This window comes from Terrapene carolina, unplaced genomic scaffold, assembly GCF_002925995.2.
Source record: "Terrapene carolina triunguis isolate 2854851 unplaced genomic scaffold, T_m_triunguis-2.0 Scaffold96, whole genome shotgun sequence".
NCBI classification, from domain to species: domain Eukaryota; kingdom Metazoa; phylum Chordata; order Testudines; family Emydidae; genus Terrapene; species Terrapene triunguis.
The window spans coordinates 14,536,159-14,559,183 of record NW_020664447.1 but is presented as its reverse complement, the minus strand read 5'-3'; the positions used below and the strand labels follow the sequence as shown (position 1 = coordinate 14,559,183).

General features: G+C 41.4%; 1 protein-coding gene across 3 annotated transcripts in view; it reads right to left on the bottom strand.

Annotated features, from left to right (window-relative positions):
* Positions 1–20,837, bottom strand: part of LGR4 (leucine rich repeat containing G protein-coupled receptor 4) — a 127,407-nt gene extending 106,570 nt beyond the window's left edge. For all 3 annotated transcript variants that reach the window (XM_024214842.3, XM_024214843.3, XM_024214845.3), the window contains exon 1: positions 20,290–20,837. In XM_024214842.3, the coding sequence (XP_024070610.2) occupies positions 20,290–20,474 (185 nt within the window). In that variant the 5' untranslated portion in view covers positions 20,475–20,837. The remainder of the gene's footprint in view (positions 1–20,289) is intronic.
* Positions 20,838–23,025: the final 2,188 nt, after the last annotated feature.

Genomic DNA, 23,025 nt, shown 5'->3' with positions numbered 1-23,025 from the left:
ACCCCTCTGATACTTAAAAAATCCAAGCGTATGAATTGTAAGTGATGCACATTAATCTTTTTCATCATAAGGAGAGCTTATAACAGTGGATCTCAACCTTTCCAGACTACTGTCCCCCTTTCATGAGTCTGATTTGTCTTGCGTACCCCCAAGTTTCACCTAAGTTAAAAACTTACTTGCTTACAAAATCCGACATAAAAATACAAAAGTATCACAGCACACTTACAGACAGACCCCTACTTGCTGGGGTCCAGGGCCTCACAAAATCCTAATCCTCCCCTGCTCATAGCACTACAGCATACTTGCTATAGATTAATAAACCCAAGTGTGATACAGGCTAACATTTCACATCCATCTCTAAATTCTTTAGAGAACAGAGAAATTCTACAATGCACTAATTCAACACATCTAGCAGAAGTGTTTCAGGCACTGAGGCCTAACGTACTATGTCAAAAGTATAAATTATGTTTCCAAGACAGCTTCAGGCACTGCCTTGTTTGGAATTGCTTACTGAGCAACAATGTTTCTCCAAACAAACTAATGTGCAAGAGGCTAAAGGGCAGTGAAGGTAATTATTGGAAGGAAATCTTTCACTAGGTCAGAAAGGAATAATTAAGCCTGTGAATGCTAAATCACATCATGGAAATTAACAATGAAGTAATCAAGTGTAAATGATGGCAAAACCCTATCTACACAACTCTTGAAAGGAAATTAAGGCAGTGGGTAACCTAGATTATGGTTGTTTAAGCAACACAAAAGTAGGATCCCCAAACTTCATTCACTATTCTTTGTAAGATGAATATGCTGAAGAACAAGTGGTTAAACTGCATTCTGCAAGTCTAGATCCAACATAGTTTACTTATTGCTCATTAATCTCTACAGATATCTTTTTCCAGTTACAAATGGATAAAATGTGACCAAAGCTTTCCAGCATTTAAAATGCCTATTATGCTTTCAGACCACAATTGTATTTTGAGGGTTATTTTGCTTAATTAAATACAATACATGAGAATAAATGCACTGAGTTCTAGTCAACTCCTTCCTCCAATGCCTTGGGCTACAGTGTGGAAACTTAACAAAAGGCACTTGCGCAACTCTGGAGAGATCCTGAAGAATAGCTGGAATAGGAGTCTCTCATTTTAAGTGAGTCCGAGTTCTGGGGCAAAGAGATCTTTACAAGGTTTACCAATACACGACCCATAGCAAGTAGTTCATGGTTATTTTCATAGTCCCAGATGCTGTTAAGCTGCTACCTTTGGGATAATCGGTAAAGATTCTTTTTAAAAACAAGCAATTGGTGCAAAATGTTGCTAACGTAGAAGGCAGGAGGAACGCGTCTCCATATTTCTAACGTCCTAAGCATTTGATGGGAGTTTCAAGCAAACAGACTATAAGAGCGTTCATAAGGACTATGATCCAAAGCCCACCGAAGTCAATGGCTTTCGATTAAGCTTTACAAGATGTTTATTGAAAAGAGACCCTGCAGATGTGTATCATTCAGAAACTGAAAGATTTAAAACTCTTAGCAGAGAAACTATGGAATTGAATAGTTGTGCAGTGACCGAGTAAGGAAATGGAACAGCTTTAAGGAGTTTGCTAATAGCATAGATTAATGCTCAAGGCTGTCTGTCTGTCTCTATAGATATAGATATATAGACAGAAATATAAACCAGGATACTGGGATTATCTTGTACTCAATGGAGTTCATATTCCATGGGATCTCAAACATGCTCCTGGACAACCAGCAGACAGAGGCAGAAAAATCCTCTGCTCGCCATTCTGCTGAGGATAAAGATTCCCCCAACCCCACCCACAAAAACTGTATTAAGGAGAGAGCACTCAAGGAGCCCAAGTGGACTGGAATGTAGTCTAAGCCAGTAGTTCTCATCCAGGGATCTGGGGCCCCCTGGGGGGCCGCAAGCAGGTTTCAGGGGGTCCGCCAAGCAGGGCCAGCATTAGACTCGCTGGGACCCAGGAAAGAAAGCCAAAGCCCCACTGCATGGGACTGAAGCCCAGGGCCCTGAGCCTACCACCTGGGGCTGAAGCCGAAGCCTGTTCAATGTAGCTTTCTGGGGGCCCCTGTGGCATGGGGCCCTAGGCAATTGCCCTGCTTGCTACCCCTTAATGCCAGCCCTGGCTTTATATGCAGAAAAATAATAGTTGTGACACAGGTAGGCCGTGGAGTTTTTATAGCATATTGGGGGAGAGCAGCAGTGGGGCTCAGAAAGAGAAAGATTGAGAACCCCTGGCCTAAGCAACTGTTTGAGATCAAAGATGGAAGAGGCCTATCACATCATTGAAAATGGTCATATTTACAGTGACTATCTCCAGAATTATTACACCACATTGATTCCCCTACTGTCTCAAAACACAGTAGTTTAAGGGACACCACAATTTGAAACGTAGTCTGTTTAAAAAAAGATTTAAAAAAAAAAAAAAAGTCGCTAGAAGTGCTACACCTCCACTCCTCCAATTTACTGAATTTCATAATCGTGTTTTCCTTTCTTTTTTTATTAAAGCAATTTCTCAGAAAGACTTAAGCACAAGAAAATGCCTACACAGGATCAGCAGTGTCCCAGAGATCCTTGAAAGATTTAAACACCTGTGCAGGAACTACAGATGGAACCCCTATATCTATTCCATGCCCCTCAAAGAATCCCCAGGGAATACAATAAAAGGAAAGGAATAACTACTCAATAATTATGCAGGTCCTGGGATGATTACATAAGGGTGGACAGGCAAATGCAGGATTTTTCAAAGACTGCCTGTTCTCTGAGAATTCAGAAGGGGCTTTCTACCAAACAACATTGATACTAACGGTGTCTCCATCCCCACTGTGATTCCAGGTGACCCTGTATACCCCACCTTTTGCCTTGTCTAATGAAACCATTCCCAGATTACATGAACAGATACAGATCCAACAGTACTCTCAGTAAGTATGGGATATAGTTTTGGCAGACAAAGCAAGGTGAAGAGGTCCTCTCATCCACAAGGACAGCTCATTAACTAACGTAGCTACTATAGCACTGCCGTGCTGCATTTTGCAGACTGCATATATGAAAGAAAAGAAAAAGTCTTCTAAGAATACCAATGAGGAGACAGCAGGGTTTACAGCAACAGATGTACTTTGGGACAGGCAAGCTGTTACATCCAAGATCAGCATGATGCCCAAATTAGAAGTACTCTGTGCACACCTTTTCAAACCATTAATGGAGATGGAACCGAACTAAATATTACCCCCTTTTTTCCTGCATTAGGAGTCATTTATAACAACATTATCTTCATTTGTACAATGAGGGAGTTCATGGAAGAGTGATTTCACGCTGTATTGATATGGCAGTAATCACTGACAACTTGTGCTACTAAACGGGTTTAAAAGTTAATATTACGCTTTTGTCTGATGCATTTATTTTTCCCTTGCTTTATTATTTGTATTAGTTATGGTAAGGGAATTTATGGGGACACAAATTGATCTTGTGATTGATATTGAACAGTATGTTCATGAACAAATTGCACAGAAAGTACCTTCTACACAAACAAGCTAGCAGGACACCAGTGCCTTCATATCAGCCTCAGGCCAGCTGGCAGCATGCTGTGAGGAAGGCCTCCTATGAGACATGCAGGTGACAGAAGGAAAACAAAAACCAACAACATTGATCTCTGTGAGAACAACACAAAACTGAGCTCCACAGTGCATGCAGCATTATTTGCACAGGTAAGTGGCCTCTGGGAAATATGACCCCTGTGTAGAATTCAGAAAGCGAATGAGACAGGCCATTTAGGCAGCACCCAAGTTTATTGTGAGATGGTATTGGGAAGACTATTTGCATTGTTTGTGCTATTATGCCAGTGATCCCCATGCACACTGGAACTGCACCAGAGGAGATTGTCTTGGGGGTTAGCATTGCTTGCAGCAATCATCACTGTGAAGTGGTGACACAAATATCCATGTATATTTGTATGTGCGTGAGTTAACATGAACTGTGTTACAGAAGTGTTTGGAGGAACATGCTGGTGGCTAGTGTCCCACAGTCTCTCACGTGGATGGAGCCTGTGACAATCCAAGCAGATGTTCTTACACAGGATTTGGTGTGCTTGGCATGCAAAGCCACAGCAATGACTTGTGGCATCACTCTGGATTTATTCTGATGGCCCAATGTCCTGAGGCAGTTTGCAAGTGAGAGAAGCTGACTCTAGATGGTTAAACACCGATGCTTTAGCTGGAGTTCTAAAAACTATCCAGAGGCTACTACATCCACTAATGTTCCTCTCAGTGAATCCAAACCCTACTTAAAACATCTGAAAGTCAGGACACCAGACACTATTGGCTTGGAAGTTAGAGAGCCACTATCTGTGCCACATTGACTCCTTTTTAACATATTTTTGGGGAGGAAGTGGGTGTGAACATGTACGTAAACTAGCTAGAGTTTTTAAAATGAAATATTTCAAGCAAGAGTAAGTCAAATCAAAATAAATGATTAATTGACCTGGATATCTAAGGGATTTAGTGTCTCCAGTAAACACTCAACACAGTTACCGTGCCAGCAGATTTGCCCTTGGAACAGACATGACTTTTCTACACCTTATGAGACTCAACACACTAGTTCTGTAAAATATTAACAGTTTGGTCAATATTAGCACTTAAAAAAACCCAAAAAAAACCAAGTGTTAAAATCAACAGCAGTAAAAGTATCAAAAGGTAGGACTGTGTCCAACTCCAAACCTCCAGCTGCCACGTTTCAATAGTAGAAACCCACAGTATTGGAACATAAAAATCTGTATCAGATCCTTCTCTCTCTACCAGATCTTTTCACTCAAAACTTCCATTAAGGACAGTGGGACTTGTGACCAAGTAAGGACAGCAAGATCTGGCCCTATATTAAGAGTGGCTACTATGCCAGTTTAAAAACAGTTGCTTTTCAAAATATCTTGAAGTAAACGTTCCAAAAAGTATCTATGTCCTATTTTCACATGTGACTTGTATGAAAATGGGACTTAGCCACTTTTAAAAATAAAGACCCCAGGTAAAGTTTTTAAATAGACAACCATACATGAATAATTTCTTAAACTACAAAGCACTACCTCTTCCAGAGTAACAACAAATTAAGAAAGAAAAAAAATTCCATGTGGGTTTTTTTATACTTATTTTCCCTGAGGGATCAACAGAATCAAGAGCAGCACCATTAAATGAACTCTGATATAGACATTATGGGGGAAAATAGGCTTTGTACAATTTTGAGAATTTCTAATAATTTAATTTTAAGGCATATTACAGACAGTGAGCTTTACCCTGAAATTTTGAGCTCAACGGGAAGTGTGCATACAGAGAGCCAGCAAGACAAGCCTTGCGTAGACACACACACATATTCACGTGTAGTCATTTTAGAAATCAGAGACAGAAGAGACTCCAATATCATTTAGTCCAAGCACTGGAAGATGTCATAGAATTGTTCCCCAAACGATTTATCCTGTGTAGTTTTAATAAATGCTTCTAGCAACAGATTTCCATCAATTCTCTTGACAACTTTTAGGCCCACTACCCAAAAGATCATACAACTGGGACATTTCCCCCCCCCAATATCCAGCCCCCATTTTCTCCGTTCATGCCATTAAGTGCACGTAAGTTCAGCTATCCAAAGGAACTGCCTACAGAACATGAACAGAAGAGAGCCCACCACTACCTTTCTAGCAGTGAGGCCAGGTGATCTTTCCCTTGTAAACTCTTCAATGGGAGTCCTTGGCACGAAATGGCAGCCCTATCCAGCTTTCAGCCATTTTACTCTTTTAGGAAGCTGAAGATTGACATATAAAATATTGCAATATTTTGGTTACTGAATGGTCTCTGGCTTTCTAGGTTTATGGTCTGACTATAATTAAAACAACCTGCTAAAAAACCCTTAAAGTTAAACTTTTCAGGTAATTAACATGGACTTGAAAGGTTTGAAATTAAAATAAACCACCACCGTAAAACCAGATGACACTGAAGTAGCTTCACCTTGAAAAGAAGCCACATCACAGGACATCTTGATGAATCAACCCCTCCAGTTATGCTTGGAAATAGAGTTCAAAGTTCTCCAAGGGAAGCATTCAAGAGGGTGGGGTCCCTGGCCTGGAAGGGGCGGTGATCTGGGTGGGGTGAGGGAAGAGAGAGACTAGCAAGGGTTTTTGAAGGATGCAGCTCAGACAGGACTCCCCAAGCTTTCCAGAGAGAGAGAGAGAGAGAGAGAGAGAGAGAGAGAGAGAGAGAGAGAGAGAGTGTGTGTGTCAGCTCATTCAACTTCTAAGGCAGGAGTGGGCAAACTTTTTGGCCTGAGGGCCGCATCAGGTTTCGAAAATTGTATGGAGGGCCGTTTAGGGGAGGGGGTTTTGGCCCGGCCCCCACCTCCTATCTGCCCCCCGGGACTCCTGCCCCATCCAACCCCCCCGTTCCCTGACGCCTCCCCCCCAGGACTCTTGCCCCATCCACACACCCCTGACCGCCCCCGGACCCCCACCACCCCAACCAACCCCTCCTATTATTCCTGATGGCCCACAGGACCCCTGCCCCATCCAACCACCCCTTCTCCCTGTCCCCTGACTGCCCCCAGAATCCCTGCCCCTGACTGGCCCATCCAACCCCCCCTCCTTCCTGATTGCCCCCGCCGCCACCACGCAGCACAGAGACCGTGTCTGGCCGGGCTCTGCAGCTGTGCTGCCCCAGGAGCTCACAGCCCCACCGCCCAGAGCATTGCACCGGTAGCGGAGTGAGCGAGCTGAGGCTGCGGGGGAGGGGGGAAAAGCGAGGGAGGGGCCGGGGCTAGCCTCTCGGGCCAGGAGCTCAGGCAGGACAGGACAGTCCTGTGGGCCGGATGTGGCCCGTGGGCCAAAGTTTGCCCACCTCTGTTCTAAGGCAACACTCAACTCAGTGAGTTCAAGTATCAGCTCAGATTAATAGAAATATAGGCCCTTTCCTGGTCTGATTTTGGGCGTTTGCTAATTAGAAACCAATATGAATTCTAGATCCTGCAACCATGTAACCTGGGAAACAGGGCAGCTTCTTTCCAGTTTCTGTGTGTAGGAAGGGAGTAAGTACTGGATCAGTCTAAATCTTGCCTAATCTAAAAAGGGTCTAGAAGGGGGACTGGAACCAGCAGTCCAAATGGGATTTAGTTTTGGGGTTCCATCATGGGTCTGCACTCCAAAGCTGCAGATTAAATAGGGTCTTCACCTTCACCTGTCCATCCTCTATGGGGTGCTGAGCCTGTATTTGGAAAAATTGCAGAACCACCGCCATAGTAAGAATTACTTTAAAATCATATTTAAACACAATTTAAAATAGCACATGAGTAAAAACAACATGCAAGAAATTATTGGAAGGGACAAAAGGGGTAAATTCCCTGAATCCCCACTTAACTATTTCACATATTTCGGTGGCAAGTGTTTTCTTCATTCCTCCCCCAGCCTCACAATGGGTTTTCTTTCCCTTTGGTGATGAAACAACAGTGTTGTGCCTTGGTTTCTTGCTACACTCCTGATGACTGAGCAGTAACCCACTGGCTAGAGTGGAATGCAATAGCAGACTCTCACTTTGTTACCACACAATAGAAACTTTAGAGTCACAGTGCGGTGTTTGGTTCGGATGATAGGAAACAATTGGCCCCATTTTGTGGCTTGAAAGGGGACGTAATGAATGTAAGGGAAGACAGCCCCCATGTCTTGTTCCAGTGGGAACCATGCATCTGTGTTCATATCTTGTGTATCTGCCAAGCAAATAGCAAACATCAAACATTGACAACTACAGTGTCCAAATATTTTAGGAAAATTGTCACTTGGTATCATGTGTCATTAAAGATTAAATGAGACCATAGAGGAGTCTGCTGCTTACTTACATTATTAATATTGGATTGCTGAAATGGATTTGTTCTACATTTGGGATTCTATTCCCACAGCAACACAGTGTCATGTGAAATAATAGGACTTTGGCAAAAGCACTTTGATTACTAACAGTAAACCTTGTGGTTAACGTACCAATTTACCATGAAGTTTGAAGCTTGCAGCCCTTTGCCCTTACAGCCCCACGCCCTCTTTGCAAAGACAGGAATGAAATATTCCATATGTTTTCTTTGTCAGTAACAGGGCTATCGAAAGCAGGGCCACATTAGTCTCCCTGCTGAGGGACTGGGTCATGCTATTCATGTGTAACCATACAGATGTCAAGAAAGTAATGGGAAAATTCTTCAACAAAAAACATTTTCACAGAACGAGGTTATCAAATGCACAACTCCATTTGCAGCATTATTCAATTAAGCCAAATTAAACAGGTTTGGCAGTATTATTAAATGAAGCTAAATTAAGCTGAGTAGCTCTGAGGTCACACAACGTTTTATGATTCAGTGCCAACTGTGTATCATTTAGAAGTCAGAACACAATTTCTTGAAGTTTTATGCGGAGACATTCAACAGGCTCATTGTTTTTCTATTGTTAGGTTATTCAAATTTTAAAATAAGACGCTTTGAGTTTTAAAAGGGAAAGCTTAGCTAAACAGCCATAGGAACACAGTGTACAGCTGTTTTGTTCTTTAGGGCCTGATCCTTCAAGGCAATAAGCCCTCCCAGAAGGTGCTTAGCAACTGCTGCCTCACCTTTGAGCTTGTCTTCATGAGGAAAAAAGGACAAAATTTACAAAAAATAATTTCTGAGTGAGCAAATGCTGTAAAAACCACAAAGACACAACCCTATTACTGCTAGTGCCCTGTGCCTCTCAGGTGGTGCTCACCTCTATGCTGGGTCTTTATGGCATGAGCCTTCCCCTGCATTTTTATATACAATATGCAGGAACCAGTTACTAATTTAACAAGACTCGTGGCACTTTACTTATACGTAGTACCTGAAGATAGGATCAAGTCCCAAGTATTTTAAACTGCAAGTCAGATGATGCAAAATAGTGGTTTCAAAATGGAAATTAACCTTCACAATGCATAAAGCTTGTGGCTCAATTCTCAAAGCCAACAAATGATTGGAGACTGCTTAGAATTAGCAGATCCTATAGATGCCATTATTAATGTAGTTATAGCCACTGATTACTGTCCTTATCAAACACTTCCTGAAACCTAGTTTTTCCTCAGTCATTTGTCCAACTTTGGGGAGCTTCAAAACAAAACAAAACAAAAAATCACACCTATTTTCCTCCTCGGGAGAGTTCAGAATGTGGGACTAACTGGCTCCTACTTTGTAAGAGGAAGGAGTTGCTGCAAGTAAGACTTTTTAAAGGGGGGATTTTTGAGGCCTTGAGGACCTTCTTACTGTTTGCAAATCCATACCACATTTATATTGTTAGAATGCCATGTTGAAGGATCCCAAAGCACTTTACAGATCCACCCATCTCTGGGGTGGGACACAGCAAATGATTAACATTACACAGTAATTTAGGACAGGGCAAAGACCAAAAGACTACTCCAGTGCAGCACTTCAATAGCATTTCACCCTAACCATAAAAATACAGACAAGATCTGAATTACAAAATTCATCTTGCTACATATTAAAGTATCAAGCTTCCACAATCGTTATGCCACGTTATAGTAAAATTCTTCTATCTAGTTGTATCAAAAACTGCATTCAATCAGTTAAGTGCAATGAAATGACAATTTCATATTTTTAACTGTACATAATATACTGCTCCAATCTCTCAGCATAATATACATTACTTTTCAGATGTCCTTATTAAAGTAAGTTTCCTCAAGTAGAAATCCAAAATCAACACAAGGGTTTAAAAAACAAAACAATAAAAGCAGTTTCACTTTATCTCTGTCATTACATGGAGTCCACAATATTTCAAATGTGTCAGTCTATGTTTCAACTAATGTTTTCTCAACAGCCAAAATGCATTGAACAAAACGCTCCTTTAATGGGTTGGTTTCATATTAAAAGCTCAACTGACTTTTTGTGGTTTTACTAAGCCCCAGGGCACCATATCAGTGTGCAGATATAGGACAATGACACAACTAAGAAAAAAAATATGACATATAATTCCAAGTAGACAAATACAATATACCAGAGACATGAGGTTGACAAAAAACAATATCATGTGATTTTTTTTTTTTAAAGTAAAAATAAGTTCTTTCACAGATGTCATACTCCAGCCAATTGGAGAAAATATGCCGACACCATCCCCTGTTCAGAAACAACTCCCTTTTGCTTTTTTAAACATATGTTATAATATTGCTATGCCCCAGTATATAATGTCAGTTGTCTGCACAAAAAAGACCCTTTTATACAATAGGGAAAATTGATGATGAACTACACACACAAATTATTGTCACATGCATACAGTAAACAAACAAATATAGAAACATTTTCTTTTCCAATCTTTCAGTTGTAGTAATCAGTGTTAGCAATAGAATGTAAAATCATTATAAGTTTGGAGGTGTCTGACATGAAAGTCAACAGGAGTAATAGTAGCTCAGCACCTCTGAAAATCAGGTCACTTCTTTTGCCAAGCATACCAGATGCCATCTCAGCATTATTCCCACCAGGCACTAACATATGCAGTGAACTACAGCAATGCTTCTCAAAGTCGGGCCGCCGCTTGTTTGTTTACCTGCTGCGTCCGCAGGTTCGGCCGATCGCGGCTCCCACTGGCCGCAGTTTGCCGCTCCAGGCCAACAGGGGCTGCAGGAAGGGCGGCCAGCACATCCCTCGGCCCACGCCACTTTCCTAACAAGCGGCGGCCCGACTTTGAGAAGCACTGAACTACAGTACATTCTACACAGGCTTGATATCGCACCATCAACAGGAGTTTAGCCATTTACTTCAATGGGAGCTGGATGAGGTCCTGAAACATGCGTTCTCAAACATTTCCAGAGTGAGGACAACACTAGATCGTGACAGGGACAACCTTCCCTCCCATTCAAAATTGTATGGGCAAGCTTCCTCTCTCATTCACAGTGACATAAAATCTAGTGGCAGCTAAAGCAATTGCTTACATACCAGTAGGAGAGAGATTAGGAAATCATTTAATCCATTCTTAGCTGACTTGTAATGCAATTTAGCAGCTGGAAATAATGAAGAGCCAACTTCATAGGACCAGACATCCCTCCACATATCACAGATTGAGAACCTCTCATTAGTAAATAGCAGCAGGTTTTGGTTTTTTGTTTTTGTTGGAGGGGGGTGGGGAAGCGGACCAAGCATGCCAAGAGGCAGATATGAAAGATGAGGGTAGGTAGGTTCCACCAACAAGGTTCAAGGACAACGTCCACATGCAGATGAGGTGCCCAGCCCAGCTGCTGGGGAGGTTGCTGGGATTTCTAGAAAAGTGCTGCTCCTTAAACTCAAACTGGGGTCTCCTCTTTTATATCAGCCTTCTGCAAATAGGTGTCTTTTTAAGTTTGGAGCTCATCTCTTCTCTCTCTCTCTCCTGGAAGTTAGAAGGAGCTTTCTGTCTCCTCGGTGTAGAAAGACTGGCTGGATACTCTAGCCTCCCTCTCTGTACACCTCCCCTGCAGTGAGGGTGATGAAGAGAAAATGTTTCTGCGATTCTAGCTCTCCTCCAGCCTCTTTCAGGTTCTTCATCTTGTCTATGAAGAAATCCAATATCCTAGCTTTTTCCAGGTGGCAGCAGCATAGAATTGACACGATTTTTGACAGTTTCACCGCTGCATACAGAGTTCAGAGGGCAAGGTGAAAGCTGATCAGTCTTGCTAATTTCACTCTGTTAAGGCTTTGGAAAACCATGAGCAGCAGCAGGGGCACTGGAGCTGTCTGTAGACCCTCCACAATACAAATACTGCACCAGCTTACATTTGGTTCCCAGTAAGAAGGCAATCTTCACTAATGAAGGCTAGAAACTCTCAGCCTGCTTTCCCAAGGGACCAAGAACACAGTAGCTTTCCTTCACCTTACAAGGAGGTAGGAATGCTTTGCCATACTGGAATCTACGCCAGTAACTTTCTCTGTGTACATAAAAAAAAAAAAAAAAAACCCACAGGGGAAGTGTCTCATGAATGTTTTTTTGAATGCCTGAATTGCATCCTCCAATATTTTTCATGTTAAACACATATTTACTAGTAAAAGCCTATCAAGAGATAAAGGGAATGATTTATCAGTACACACTTGTTTTAAATTAACGTCCTGAAATTTTTCACACAGCAAACTGATTTCCATGCTCCCTGAAGTCACGGTTCTGAGCCTCTGCTAGTCAGCATCAAACAAGAAATGACATATGGCTGGCAATAATGAGCTCAAGGTGCAAAAATAAGTGTCAAGTGCCTGACAAATTAGACACTGTGGTAGGGCACTGATTTTTGGAGAGAAGGGGAGGCACACAAGAACTGTGTTGCCAATTACATCTTTTACACTCTTTTTCCTTAAAAACCATAAAAAACCCTCTACCTTCTCATGCAATACCTAGGACTTCATATTTCTTATAGAAGAAAGAAGACATATGAAAAAATACATACTTTAAATGCCCCAATCTTGCAACCAGATCAGCTTTAGAGACCCTCACTGAATTCAGTGTCGCTCCCCACAGCTGCAAGGATCTTCTCACCTGGATCCAGTTGCAGGATCTGGGCTGATGTATCCACTCCAGTGTTATTAGCCAGCCCAGACCCATGAAGAGTCTTATACTCTGCATGGGTGCAGAGCTCCATGGTAGCAGATCAAGATGTATTCTGACTGTGTTTTGTTTTGTTTTTAGAGTCCTTTTAACTCTTCACCGTTTATGCTGTTCTTTTAATTTTTGTTAATGAACAATGAAAAATAGATTAGTCAGTTTCATTTCAGTTTCACTCTTGGTTCTCATCCATTAACACAATGCTAGAATGTGGAAGGTGGGGAGAAGAAAATATTTCTTTTTAAAGCAAAACAGTGTTTTTATTCTTGTCAAAATTATTTGTTATATGTGTGTGGTCTGTCTTTTTCTTTAAAAAAGCCTTTAAAAAAAAAGAAGAAGAAGAAGACGACGACAACGACGACGACAAGGCTTGCAGCCACTGCCCTTTTAAAGAAAAAAATGAGTCTTTAATATATGAATAAAGGTGGACTTTATCTCTCCACATATCACAGTATGTGGCATAGGCAAGTGAAAAATTACACAATGTGTAACTGCAAAACCTTCAAACCTATAATGAGATAAGGCTTTTCTATCTCAGGAAAATCATAATTATGCTACATTTTCCAAACTGAAGGTCATGCCTGGCCATCCTTACTTTTCAACATATTCCTTCTGCTAGACAATGTTCATTGCACCTAAGCAGGCTCCTCACCATTCTAATGCAACAGTAACTGATCCATAACATTACAAGGCAATGCCTTGTATCTGACACATTAAAAGAGAACATCTTAGATCTACATGCTACCTACCATTGGTTTCAGCTGAATGCTACATAAAAATTCTAGATGAAAAAAAAAAAAAAAAAAAAAGACATTCAGTTATAAAAACACACAAGTTTCGTTGTAGCCAGCAGGACTAGTCAAGTGATACTATAATCCTGCTGAATATATATAAACTCAGCAGAAATAGCCCAGTTGGACCAGATTCAGGTGCAATACCTTCTTCGAGGTGGGTACAAGAACATTACAAATCTCCAAGAATTAATCAACTCCTTACAAATACAGAGACACCAATTATCAAATAGCTAGACCTTGCTCGTTAAAAAAAACCCAACGTTTTGATTTTGTGAAGCTGCAGAACAACTGAAGAAAATACACCATTGAAACTGATTGTTTTTAAAAGCCATTTAACCTGATTTTGGCAAATAGCAAAATTAACATTTCCTTTTTGAATGTCTACTAGAAAAAAAGACTCTCTCTTTTATGAAGTGATGGATTTGGAAGAAAGGGAAGACTAACCGCATATGCACAGTAAGAATGGAGTGCATTTAAAACAAAATTAGGCAGCAATTGTGTTTTTTCTCCATGCAGGGAAGAGAGCAGAGAATAAAAACCAATGCAAACAAACATGTGAAATGGGGTAGTCAATTATTTTTTGTCAAGGTCCAAATTTCTTGATCTAGGTCCAAATTTCTTGGTCAAGATATAGCCAAGGTCCAGACTTCAGAGAAACATTTTTCATAACACAATAACAATAATGATAATAATATGTAAATAAAATGATTTCACAGTCCATTCAAAGGTGTTTGGCGGTCCAGATTTGGCGCATGATCTGCCTATTGACTACATCGAGATTGTGCCAAAGCATTTGGACACTAGAATGCCTATGGTCTTGAAAACATAGGCATAAAAATTGGAAAAACAGTAAAATTAAAGCAAAGTAACCAATCCCCCCAAAATTGCAAAGACTCTCAGAAAATAATTTTGCTTGAAGAAAGATCTTGGGAAGTAGAAGGAGTGGAATACTTGCAATTTTAAGCTTCCAAATTTTTTGGCAAATCTTGAAACAAAATGCTATGTATCCTAACAATCATTGGCAAGAACAAGGATCATATTTATGGCTAGATAATATACTTTTCATTTTAATACTATATTTCATTTAAATTGGCTGGGATTTTCAAAAAAAAACCTAGCGATTTCAAAAGCCCAACTGTGTCACCTCGAAACAGCCTGATTTTCAGGAGGTATCGAACACCCACCCTGTAAAAATCAGATCTATTTAAAGTGTCTGAAGTCGGGGATCCAGATATCCAAGCTCCCAAAGATCACTAATCATTTCTGAAAAATCTCAGCCAATGTGTCTCCACCCTAGACTTGCACCAGTACTAGACTTGAAAATTACAGTATTTGCAGTTAAGTAATACCAGCAGAAATATAAAAGATGCCCTCAGCATAACTTGCTTTGACCATAGAGAGAATGTTTTCTTTTACATAACATATTGCCAGGTCATTGACAACATGCATAAGATCAGTAGTGTAGTGCAGGGTGAACTTCTCATTTGGGGAATATGGAGTTAAGTTTAGGTTAGTTTATCCACTTCTTTGGCTACCACTACACCACTGAGTAAGATCATGTCAAAGAACAAGAACACATTGCATCAATTAAAATAAATAAATAAATAAATAAACAAACAAACTAACTCATTAGCTTTCATCTTAACATTACTGCTTTGGCATAATCAGCTTGCTAGACAACAGTTATTTTGCAACAAAGCAAAGCCACAAAGCCTATGATCAGAAAAAAACAAGTAGCTGATTGTGTAATTCTGACTTAGAGACCCAACTAAGTTTTACCAAAATAATGGCTCCCTACAGTAACTGTATCAAAAGTCTATCTCCTCTCTTGGAGAACCCACTGGATTCACCCCATCTCATCTGCTCTAATCCCCTCTGTTTGTATACTTCGTCCACTCTACTCCCTTCTCTGAGTTTTTTTCCCAGGCTGCCTCATTCATGGAATATTATCCAAAAAAAATCCCTGTTCATCAAAATACCAGCCTTCCTCATTCAAATTCATCATTATCATAACAACAACAATAATAATAAACTTCCATGTCACCCAAAAGCCATGAGTTATCCTCCTTTAAAAAACAAAAACAAAAACAAAAAAACCCTATCATTATATGTTTAATGGAAACATCCTGCTCTGCTCATACCATAACTGAGGGTATGTCTTCATTAGCAATGTTAAAGCACTGCCGTGGCTGTGTAGTCGCAGCACCAGCGCTGTGAGAGAGCGCTCTCAACGCTGTTTAAAAACAAAAAAACCACACACACCCCTAGGAGGGGAGTAGCTACCAGCGCTGGGAGCCCAGCTCCCAGTGCTGGTGAGTAAAGTCAATACTGCCACTTTACAGTGCTGAAACTTGCAGCGCTCAGGGGGGTGTTTTTTCATCTCCCAAGCGAGAAAGTTGCAGCGCTGTAAAGTGGTAGTGTAGAAAAGGCCTAAGTAACTAGATGATATTATTGAAACCCCAGTTCTTCCTCCCTTCATCCCCAACCCCTACCATTGTGCGGTATTCACTCATTTTGTCACATGTAAAATTAGACTGTAGACACTCCACGGCAAGGGACTCATAATATCCATTAGACTCTATGAAAAAAAAATACATTTTAGTGAGTCGTACAATAATAATCAAATATAGTAAAATAATGGATGTACTGTGAACAAAACATACCAAGAGGAGTATCCAGGCTAGGATACTCAATTGACCATTGTAAGGTACCAGTACAAACAGAAATAGGAAGAGACAGGAATGCAAATGGACATCCACTTGTGGTTCTATTCAAGCTAACCTGATATGGAAGATCAGGGAACACATCAGTATATTTTTATATAGATAGGATGAAATACTAAGATTACACAGTTAAAAGTTATCAAGAAATGCAGTGTAGCTGTAACGATGTTGGTCCCAGGATATTAGAGAGGCAAGGTGGGTGAGGTAATATCTTTTATTGGACCAACTTCTGTAGGTCTCTGTCACCAACAGAAGTTGGTCCAATAAAAGATATATTATCTCACCTACCTTGCCTCTCTAACATCAAGAAATGTAAGGCTTTAAATTCTTGCAGGGTACAGGGCAGGTAAAGGGTATGGTCATTGTTTGTCTAGAGACCATTTTCTGCAAGGTTGGGTTAACAAGGCAGCAGCACATCACCATGGCAGTTTCTTGGACAAAACAAAAACCCAAACTTTCATTTAGAAACAAAATTAAGTTTGCAACTCATAGAATATCAGGCTCAGATGATGCTTACCAAGTGTGCTGAATTTTCAATGGCTTATAAAACTATTATTCTGCCTTTCCCCCATATCCAAAACTTGGGAATGGCTATGCTCCAAAACGGGGAATATTTAAATGCAAAGTTTCAAAAAGCAGCCATTGTTGAGTTCTGTGTTTGAAAAAAATCAAAAACAAGGACAATAATTGGCATGCGCATGGGGAGTATTTTTAACTCTTGCAGAACAAAAGAGATGAAAGGATTTTACTCTGATGTAGACTGCCCAAACACCAACACACATTGCAGTATATATCACATCCCACCTTCAAACAGAAACCAAGTACGGAATACATCAGTCCCAGAAGTGAATTTCAGGAATCTTATCAGCATATGAAAACAGGGAGTTACAACTGAAAGAGTTTGGCAACTATATCTATATTGGGTTCTAACTTTAATGGCTTATAACCACTTCTGGACAATAAAGGCAGTCTCACAGATATACAGGGATGCTAGTCAGCCTAATAATCATAACCTCAGAGCTCCTTTCTCCCAAGAATCTTGAAGCACTTTACAAAGTTTGGCAAGATCCCTATTTTACATATGGAGAAACTAGGGCACAGGGAGCTTATTAGCAAGTCTTAGGGCATGTCTACATTGCCCTGCAGTTCCGACTACTGGGGCGTGAATAGCATTGCGCACCAAAGTGCTGCGCTGTAACTCCCCCATGTGGATGCTGCAGGTGCGAACTAATATGTTCACAGTTTGCATTCATGTAGTCCTCCTTCAAACAGGACTACATTGTTAATGTGAAGTAGGAACCTTTTAGTTTGCGCCTCCAGCAACTGGGGGAGTTACAGCATGGTACTTTGCTGAACAATGCTATTCACACCTCCATACCCCAAGGCCATGTAGACATACCCCTAGTTTGCACAGTAACAGTGGCAGAGTGAGATCCGGGTCCTCCTGTCTTCCAGCCCCCTGCTCTAACCATGAGAAACACTGCCTTTGCAAAAGAAACACAAGGAAAAAGCCAACTCCCAGTATTATATGGTACTACTTTGCGGTCTTACTGTATAATACACCTAAGTCAATGAATAAATATTACTTTGCAAATATGCAACTTCCTGCTAACTAACAAGTAAAAGACTCATAAGATTTCAGGCTCAATAATCTGCTCTACACAATCCAAATGATAAAAATATCTGCACACATGGTATATGAGAGAAATGGGACATGTTTTGCTAAGGTACAACTGATGAACAAGTACTGGGAAAACTCTGGTAATTCATACAAAGAACCAGGAGACCCTTTGCATATTCATGAATAAGAAAGTAAATGAACCAAAACACACAGAAAAATAAAGACAATTTCATCAAAGTGTATTCTGCTCGTTTACTTTGACAAATATAGTTCAGTATTGATTTATGATTACGCATCATCATAATTTGCTATAATGTGCACTAATACATTTTGCAACAGTAGTGAAGCTTTAGTAATACAAAATCTCGTTACAGCCCTCTGCTATTAAAACTTTGCTGAGAAGTGGGGTAAGCCTGGCATGTTTTATTGTGAAACTTAACAGGTTTGTGGATTAGCAAAACTCTACCATATTGAAAGCTGTAAATCCCTCTTCAGTCATCTCACTACACAAGGGAAATGTACAATTAAAAGTTTATAATAAAATTATTGAATATTTAACACAGATGCCAACTGGCAAATCTTGCCTAAAGTGCCAACTTTCACGGAGGACTTTAAAGAAACGATCCAAAGAAACAACATAAGGTTTACTATGAAAGGAAACTGATTAACCAAATTCACGAGACTATTAAAACAAGGTAAATAAAGCTGTATTAGAGATAAAAGTTCTCTCATTCCACATTATAGACACAATATTTTGAACAAATTAACATTTAGTGTGCTTAATTAATAACATCTGCCTACACTACAGACTGGACATGATATTTTGGCAGAGGAATGGTTAGTGTTGTTTATGGATGGACTACCTAACTTACCATCCAAAAAAAAAAAAAAAAAAAAAAAAAAGATAAAAATTTTTGCTGGGAGCAGCACATCTAATTCACTTGCTAGCTAGTTAAATACACTCTGAATTACTATGAGGATGTTGCAAAGGATACAAATACTTGTCGTCTTTCCATATTTTAAGGTGGCATTCTGAATTAAGGCAGGTAATGTTGTTACCTGCTATATTTACCTCATGTTTAATATTTACATATTATCATAATCTTTTTCCTCATTTCTATGCAAACCATCTAATCCTCCTTGGCCTTGCATACCTGAACAGCTATTAACATTAACCCTTGAACTTCTCTGCTCCTTTGAGCAATATGATACTGCTACATAATTCCATTTTCAAATATAATAATTGATGGTTTTTGTCCCTCACCTCCAGCCTTCTCACTTGGCATATTCTGCAGGTAGTCGGTCTCCTGACATTCTAATACCTAATCAGCACTCCACTGCCTGAAGTCTATACATCTCTTATTGTTTCCTTTTTCAGCTTTAAACCTTGCAGAGGCAATGTAAGTACAGTAAATGAATCTGCTTAGGAAATGCCAATTGGGGAAAGCCATCTCCTGCTCTTGATTGATACAAACAAATTTGTGGATTTCTACAATTTTTTAGGAAATCCTTCTGCAACCCCAAATGCTTGCAACCCAAACATTCAAAGGGAACACCTCAGATGCTTAGATACCAAGTTGATAAACACACTTTAGAAATGCCGAAGACAGAGTTCCCAAGTAAAAAAAAAAAAAAAAAAAAAAAACATGTACATAGCAGTGCTTATTTTTTATTGTTCTTAATACTGTGGTCTCCTCTTCATAAGGCTCTGTTTGACAGACAGAAGGGTCAGTTTGCTGTATTGAGATCTTAGAGCCAGCAAAATCAAGGTATTTGTTCAATAACTACGCTTGGATTAATTTTTTTTTTTTTTACACTGATTATGCCTGAATCCAGGTGTTTCCTCACTCAGCATTCCCAAATTTGGCAGCACAAAAATATTGTCTTATAGATTCTGCCTTGCCCTTACCAGTTGATGGTCTTTGCTTGTTGACTGGGAACGGGCACGCACCAACCAGCACGGTCTGGGGTTCTGTTTGTTTGACACACACTAAAAAGGTGTCTAGGTCCAACTTTTACCCAGATCTGCGAATCCCCGGCCTCAAGATACCAAAAGCCTGTAGGATGGGGACAAGGAACCACGGACAGAACGAGGGGTCTATTTCTCAGAGGAAGGGGCTCTATTAAAATAGACACAATATCTCCTCTCCGCTTCCTCCATCGGGGGGAATAAGGTAGTAATAAGGTAAGGGTCACCCTTCTCCCACCTACTTGTCAAATGGGATGCAAGGCCAGGGGGAATTAAGATCACCAAAAAGACTGGCAGAAGGGCTGGCTGGGCTCTAAAAAAATCTTTAAAACAAAAAAATTCCCGAGTGTGTTTGTTTTTGAAAGCACTTGGCATTAACCTAGCCCAGCCCCAAGCGCCCAGACGGTCTCCGTACCCTGCCACACTAACAGGTAGGGCAGGCATCTGCCCAGGCCATGCTGCCAACACACCCACCCGGGAAACCTGTTTGGGAAAGTCTGGAGGCAAAGAGGGACCCCTTCTAGCCCACACACCCCACACCAGTCTCCACCTCCCGCCGCCACACCGCCCCCGCGTGTCCCCCGGACTTACAGGGCGTGGGTGAAGGCGCTCAGACCCTCAGGCACGGTGGTCAACCCCCTGCCGGAGCAATCGACTCCTCCGTCCCCATCGCAGCTACAGGAAGCCGGGCAAGGAGGAGGGGAAGCTCCGCCGCTGGGCCCAGCCGAGCTCCCGAAGCCCCAGGCGAAGAAGCCGAGCAGAGCCAGGCACCGCATTGCGAGCCCCCTCCGGTGCGTGCGGGAGTCTGGCTCCTGGGAGCGGCGAGGCTGCCCGGGCTGGACGCTTCGGCTCGGTCCCTTTGCAGAACAATTCCTCCCCCGCGCCCGCTGCAAGACGCCTCTCCGGCTGCCCTGGCCCCGCGCAGAGCCGAGCTGAGTCCTTGTTACCGCAGCTCCCTCCCCACCTCCGTGCCCAGCGCAAGCGGAGTGTCTCGCCCTCTCTCCCCCTCAACACCGTGCACCAGGAGCCAGCACTTCAGCGTCTCTCCCTCCTCCCTCCCGCTCCATTGAAAGGCAGCAGCTCCCTTCCCTCTGCGGGGCTCATCTCAAGCTAGCAGGTAACGTGCGCTGGGCTTTGCCTTTGCCTCTGCCGTGGCGCTCTCCCTGTTGTTGCTGCTGTGCCGTGTTGCAATGCCTAGGAAGTGAACCGTGCAGCCATTCTAGCTCCTGTCTGCCTCCACTCCCCTGCTTGCCAAGAGCCAGACACACCAGTCCAGCTCCGCAGCCTCCTTTTCCCTTCTAGGGTTGCACAGTGTCGGGGCTCCGGCTGCTGCTCTATGCAAATCAACTAGGTGCGTATGCGGAGAGTGAAGCTGGCGCCCGCATTGGTGCAGAAGAAATCTGAGGCTGATTAATATGCAAAGAGGAGCCTAGCAGCAGCCAACGGGCGAAGGGCGCCTTGGCCTCTTTGGTAAGTGGAGCACTTGGTGGGCGTTACCCCGACAGATGAGTGACAAGGTGGTGGTTCAAGTGGAATCCCTGAGCTGGCTGAATTGGTGATTCAAGGTTGCACACAAGGCAGCAGAGGTGAAGGTGGTGGGGTGACTGGAAAATGCAAGCTGCGAGGAGTGCGCTGAAACAGAAGTGAATTCATAGAAACTCGATTCATCTTAATTAGGGTAAAGGGACCCATTAAAATTAATATTTTAAAAATCGGTTTCCATTTCCTGCATGACATGGCACTTTAATTATTAAAACCAAAAATTGTTTTTAAATCTGATTTTTTCAATTTTTGTTTGTTTAAAAAACATGCATGAGTCCTGTATCACCTGAAGCCCACTCCTCCAAATACTTACTTAACTCAGTAAGGCCTCCTGTGTATGAGCCAGGCCTAACTTTTCTCCCATGAGCAATCCCATAAATTTTCCCCTGTATAAATATTCATTTTATTATTTGTTTGGGTCTTTCATATAGCAACAGGATAAAACATTTGTTTTAATATGGAAATGTCATCATAAAACCACAGAAAAATTGGCAGGGAGCTTCATGGGCAGATTTAACACCCAAAACTACTTTGAACTCTTCTTTTTTTAATTGACTGTATTTTAAGTTTATAGTGTCCTTTTAAATGTTAAGGTACTGGTGTCATTAGGATGTGTAATATAACTGAGCACATTACTAGTCTGTGTTATCCTGTGTCTATCACTTGTCTTCCAGTCTCTATTCCCTTGGTTGGTTTGTTTCCCTGGCCCTGAATTAAGCCATATTCTGCAATGAGCTCCACATGCAGGGACCTGAGCCTGCATTGAACAACATGCAGGATTGGAGCCTTAGATCATAAATTCTGAGGGGCAGGGATTATCTCCAATGTACAGCACCTAGTCTAAAAGGGTCCTGATTCTGCTTGGGCCTTCTGGACAAATACAAATAAATCATTATTTTTATGCAGTTTATTTTCTCACTTTCTATTTGCATCATGGAAATAAATTAACCCTGTTCACTTTTGCTTATAGCTAATTTCTAGTCAGTTTCACTTTCTACTTTCCAGACTGCAAGGACTGGGTTACAAACATTGTAAAGAATTTTAAAATAATAAATGTTTCCTTTGGCATAAAAAAAGCATGGTAGCTTGTTTTTATAAAACCTACAAATGTTGGCCAAGTTTGCGCTGGCTGGGGTCCTGTATTGTTCATTTCTCACTTCCTTCAAAAACTTCTAAAACCGCATTTATTCTTGCTGTACATGGCCATATTTCACTCTGTGTGTGTTCTGCATTGTACTAACTTTTTACATGCTGTCTTTTTGCCTTCAGACTGAGCGGGGATCTGTTACTTGTTTAACTCAATTCACCTATTGTAAACCACAGTGTATACTCACTATATTATTAAAAACAATAATAAAGATTGTGACAGCACTTTAATACCACTTTACACTTTCATCCAAAAATCTCAAAGTATTTCACTCACTAATGCCCTGATCCTGTAATGGACACTGGGCAAGTGGACCCTACAACCTCGTGGAGCCCCATTGAAATCACTGGGCTTCTGTGCAGACACAGCCATCTGCCCACAGAGTCCATTGCAAGATCAGAGCCTCATTACAAGACTTCTCTATAGTAGATAAGTATCATTATATCCATCTTCCAAACAGGGAAACTGAGGCACAAAAGTTAAGTGACTTGCCAAGGTCACTTAGCCCCCAGTTCTTAGGCCCAATAAGATACACACAGGTGAACCCCTGTCTGCACAAAACTCCATTGATTATATTGGGGCTATTTGTGCGTGTAGTGGTCTGCTTCCACATATCTCATTGCTGGATCAAAGCCTTA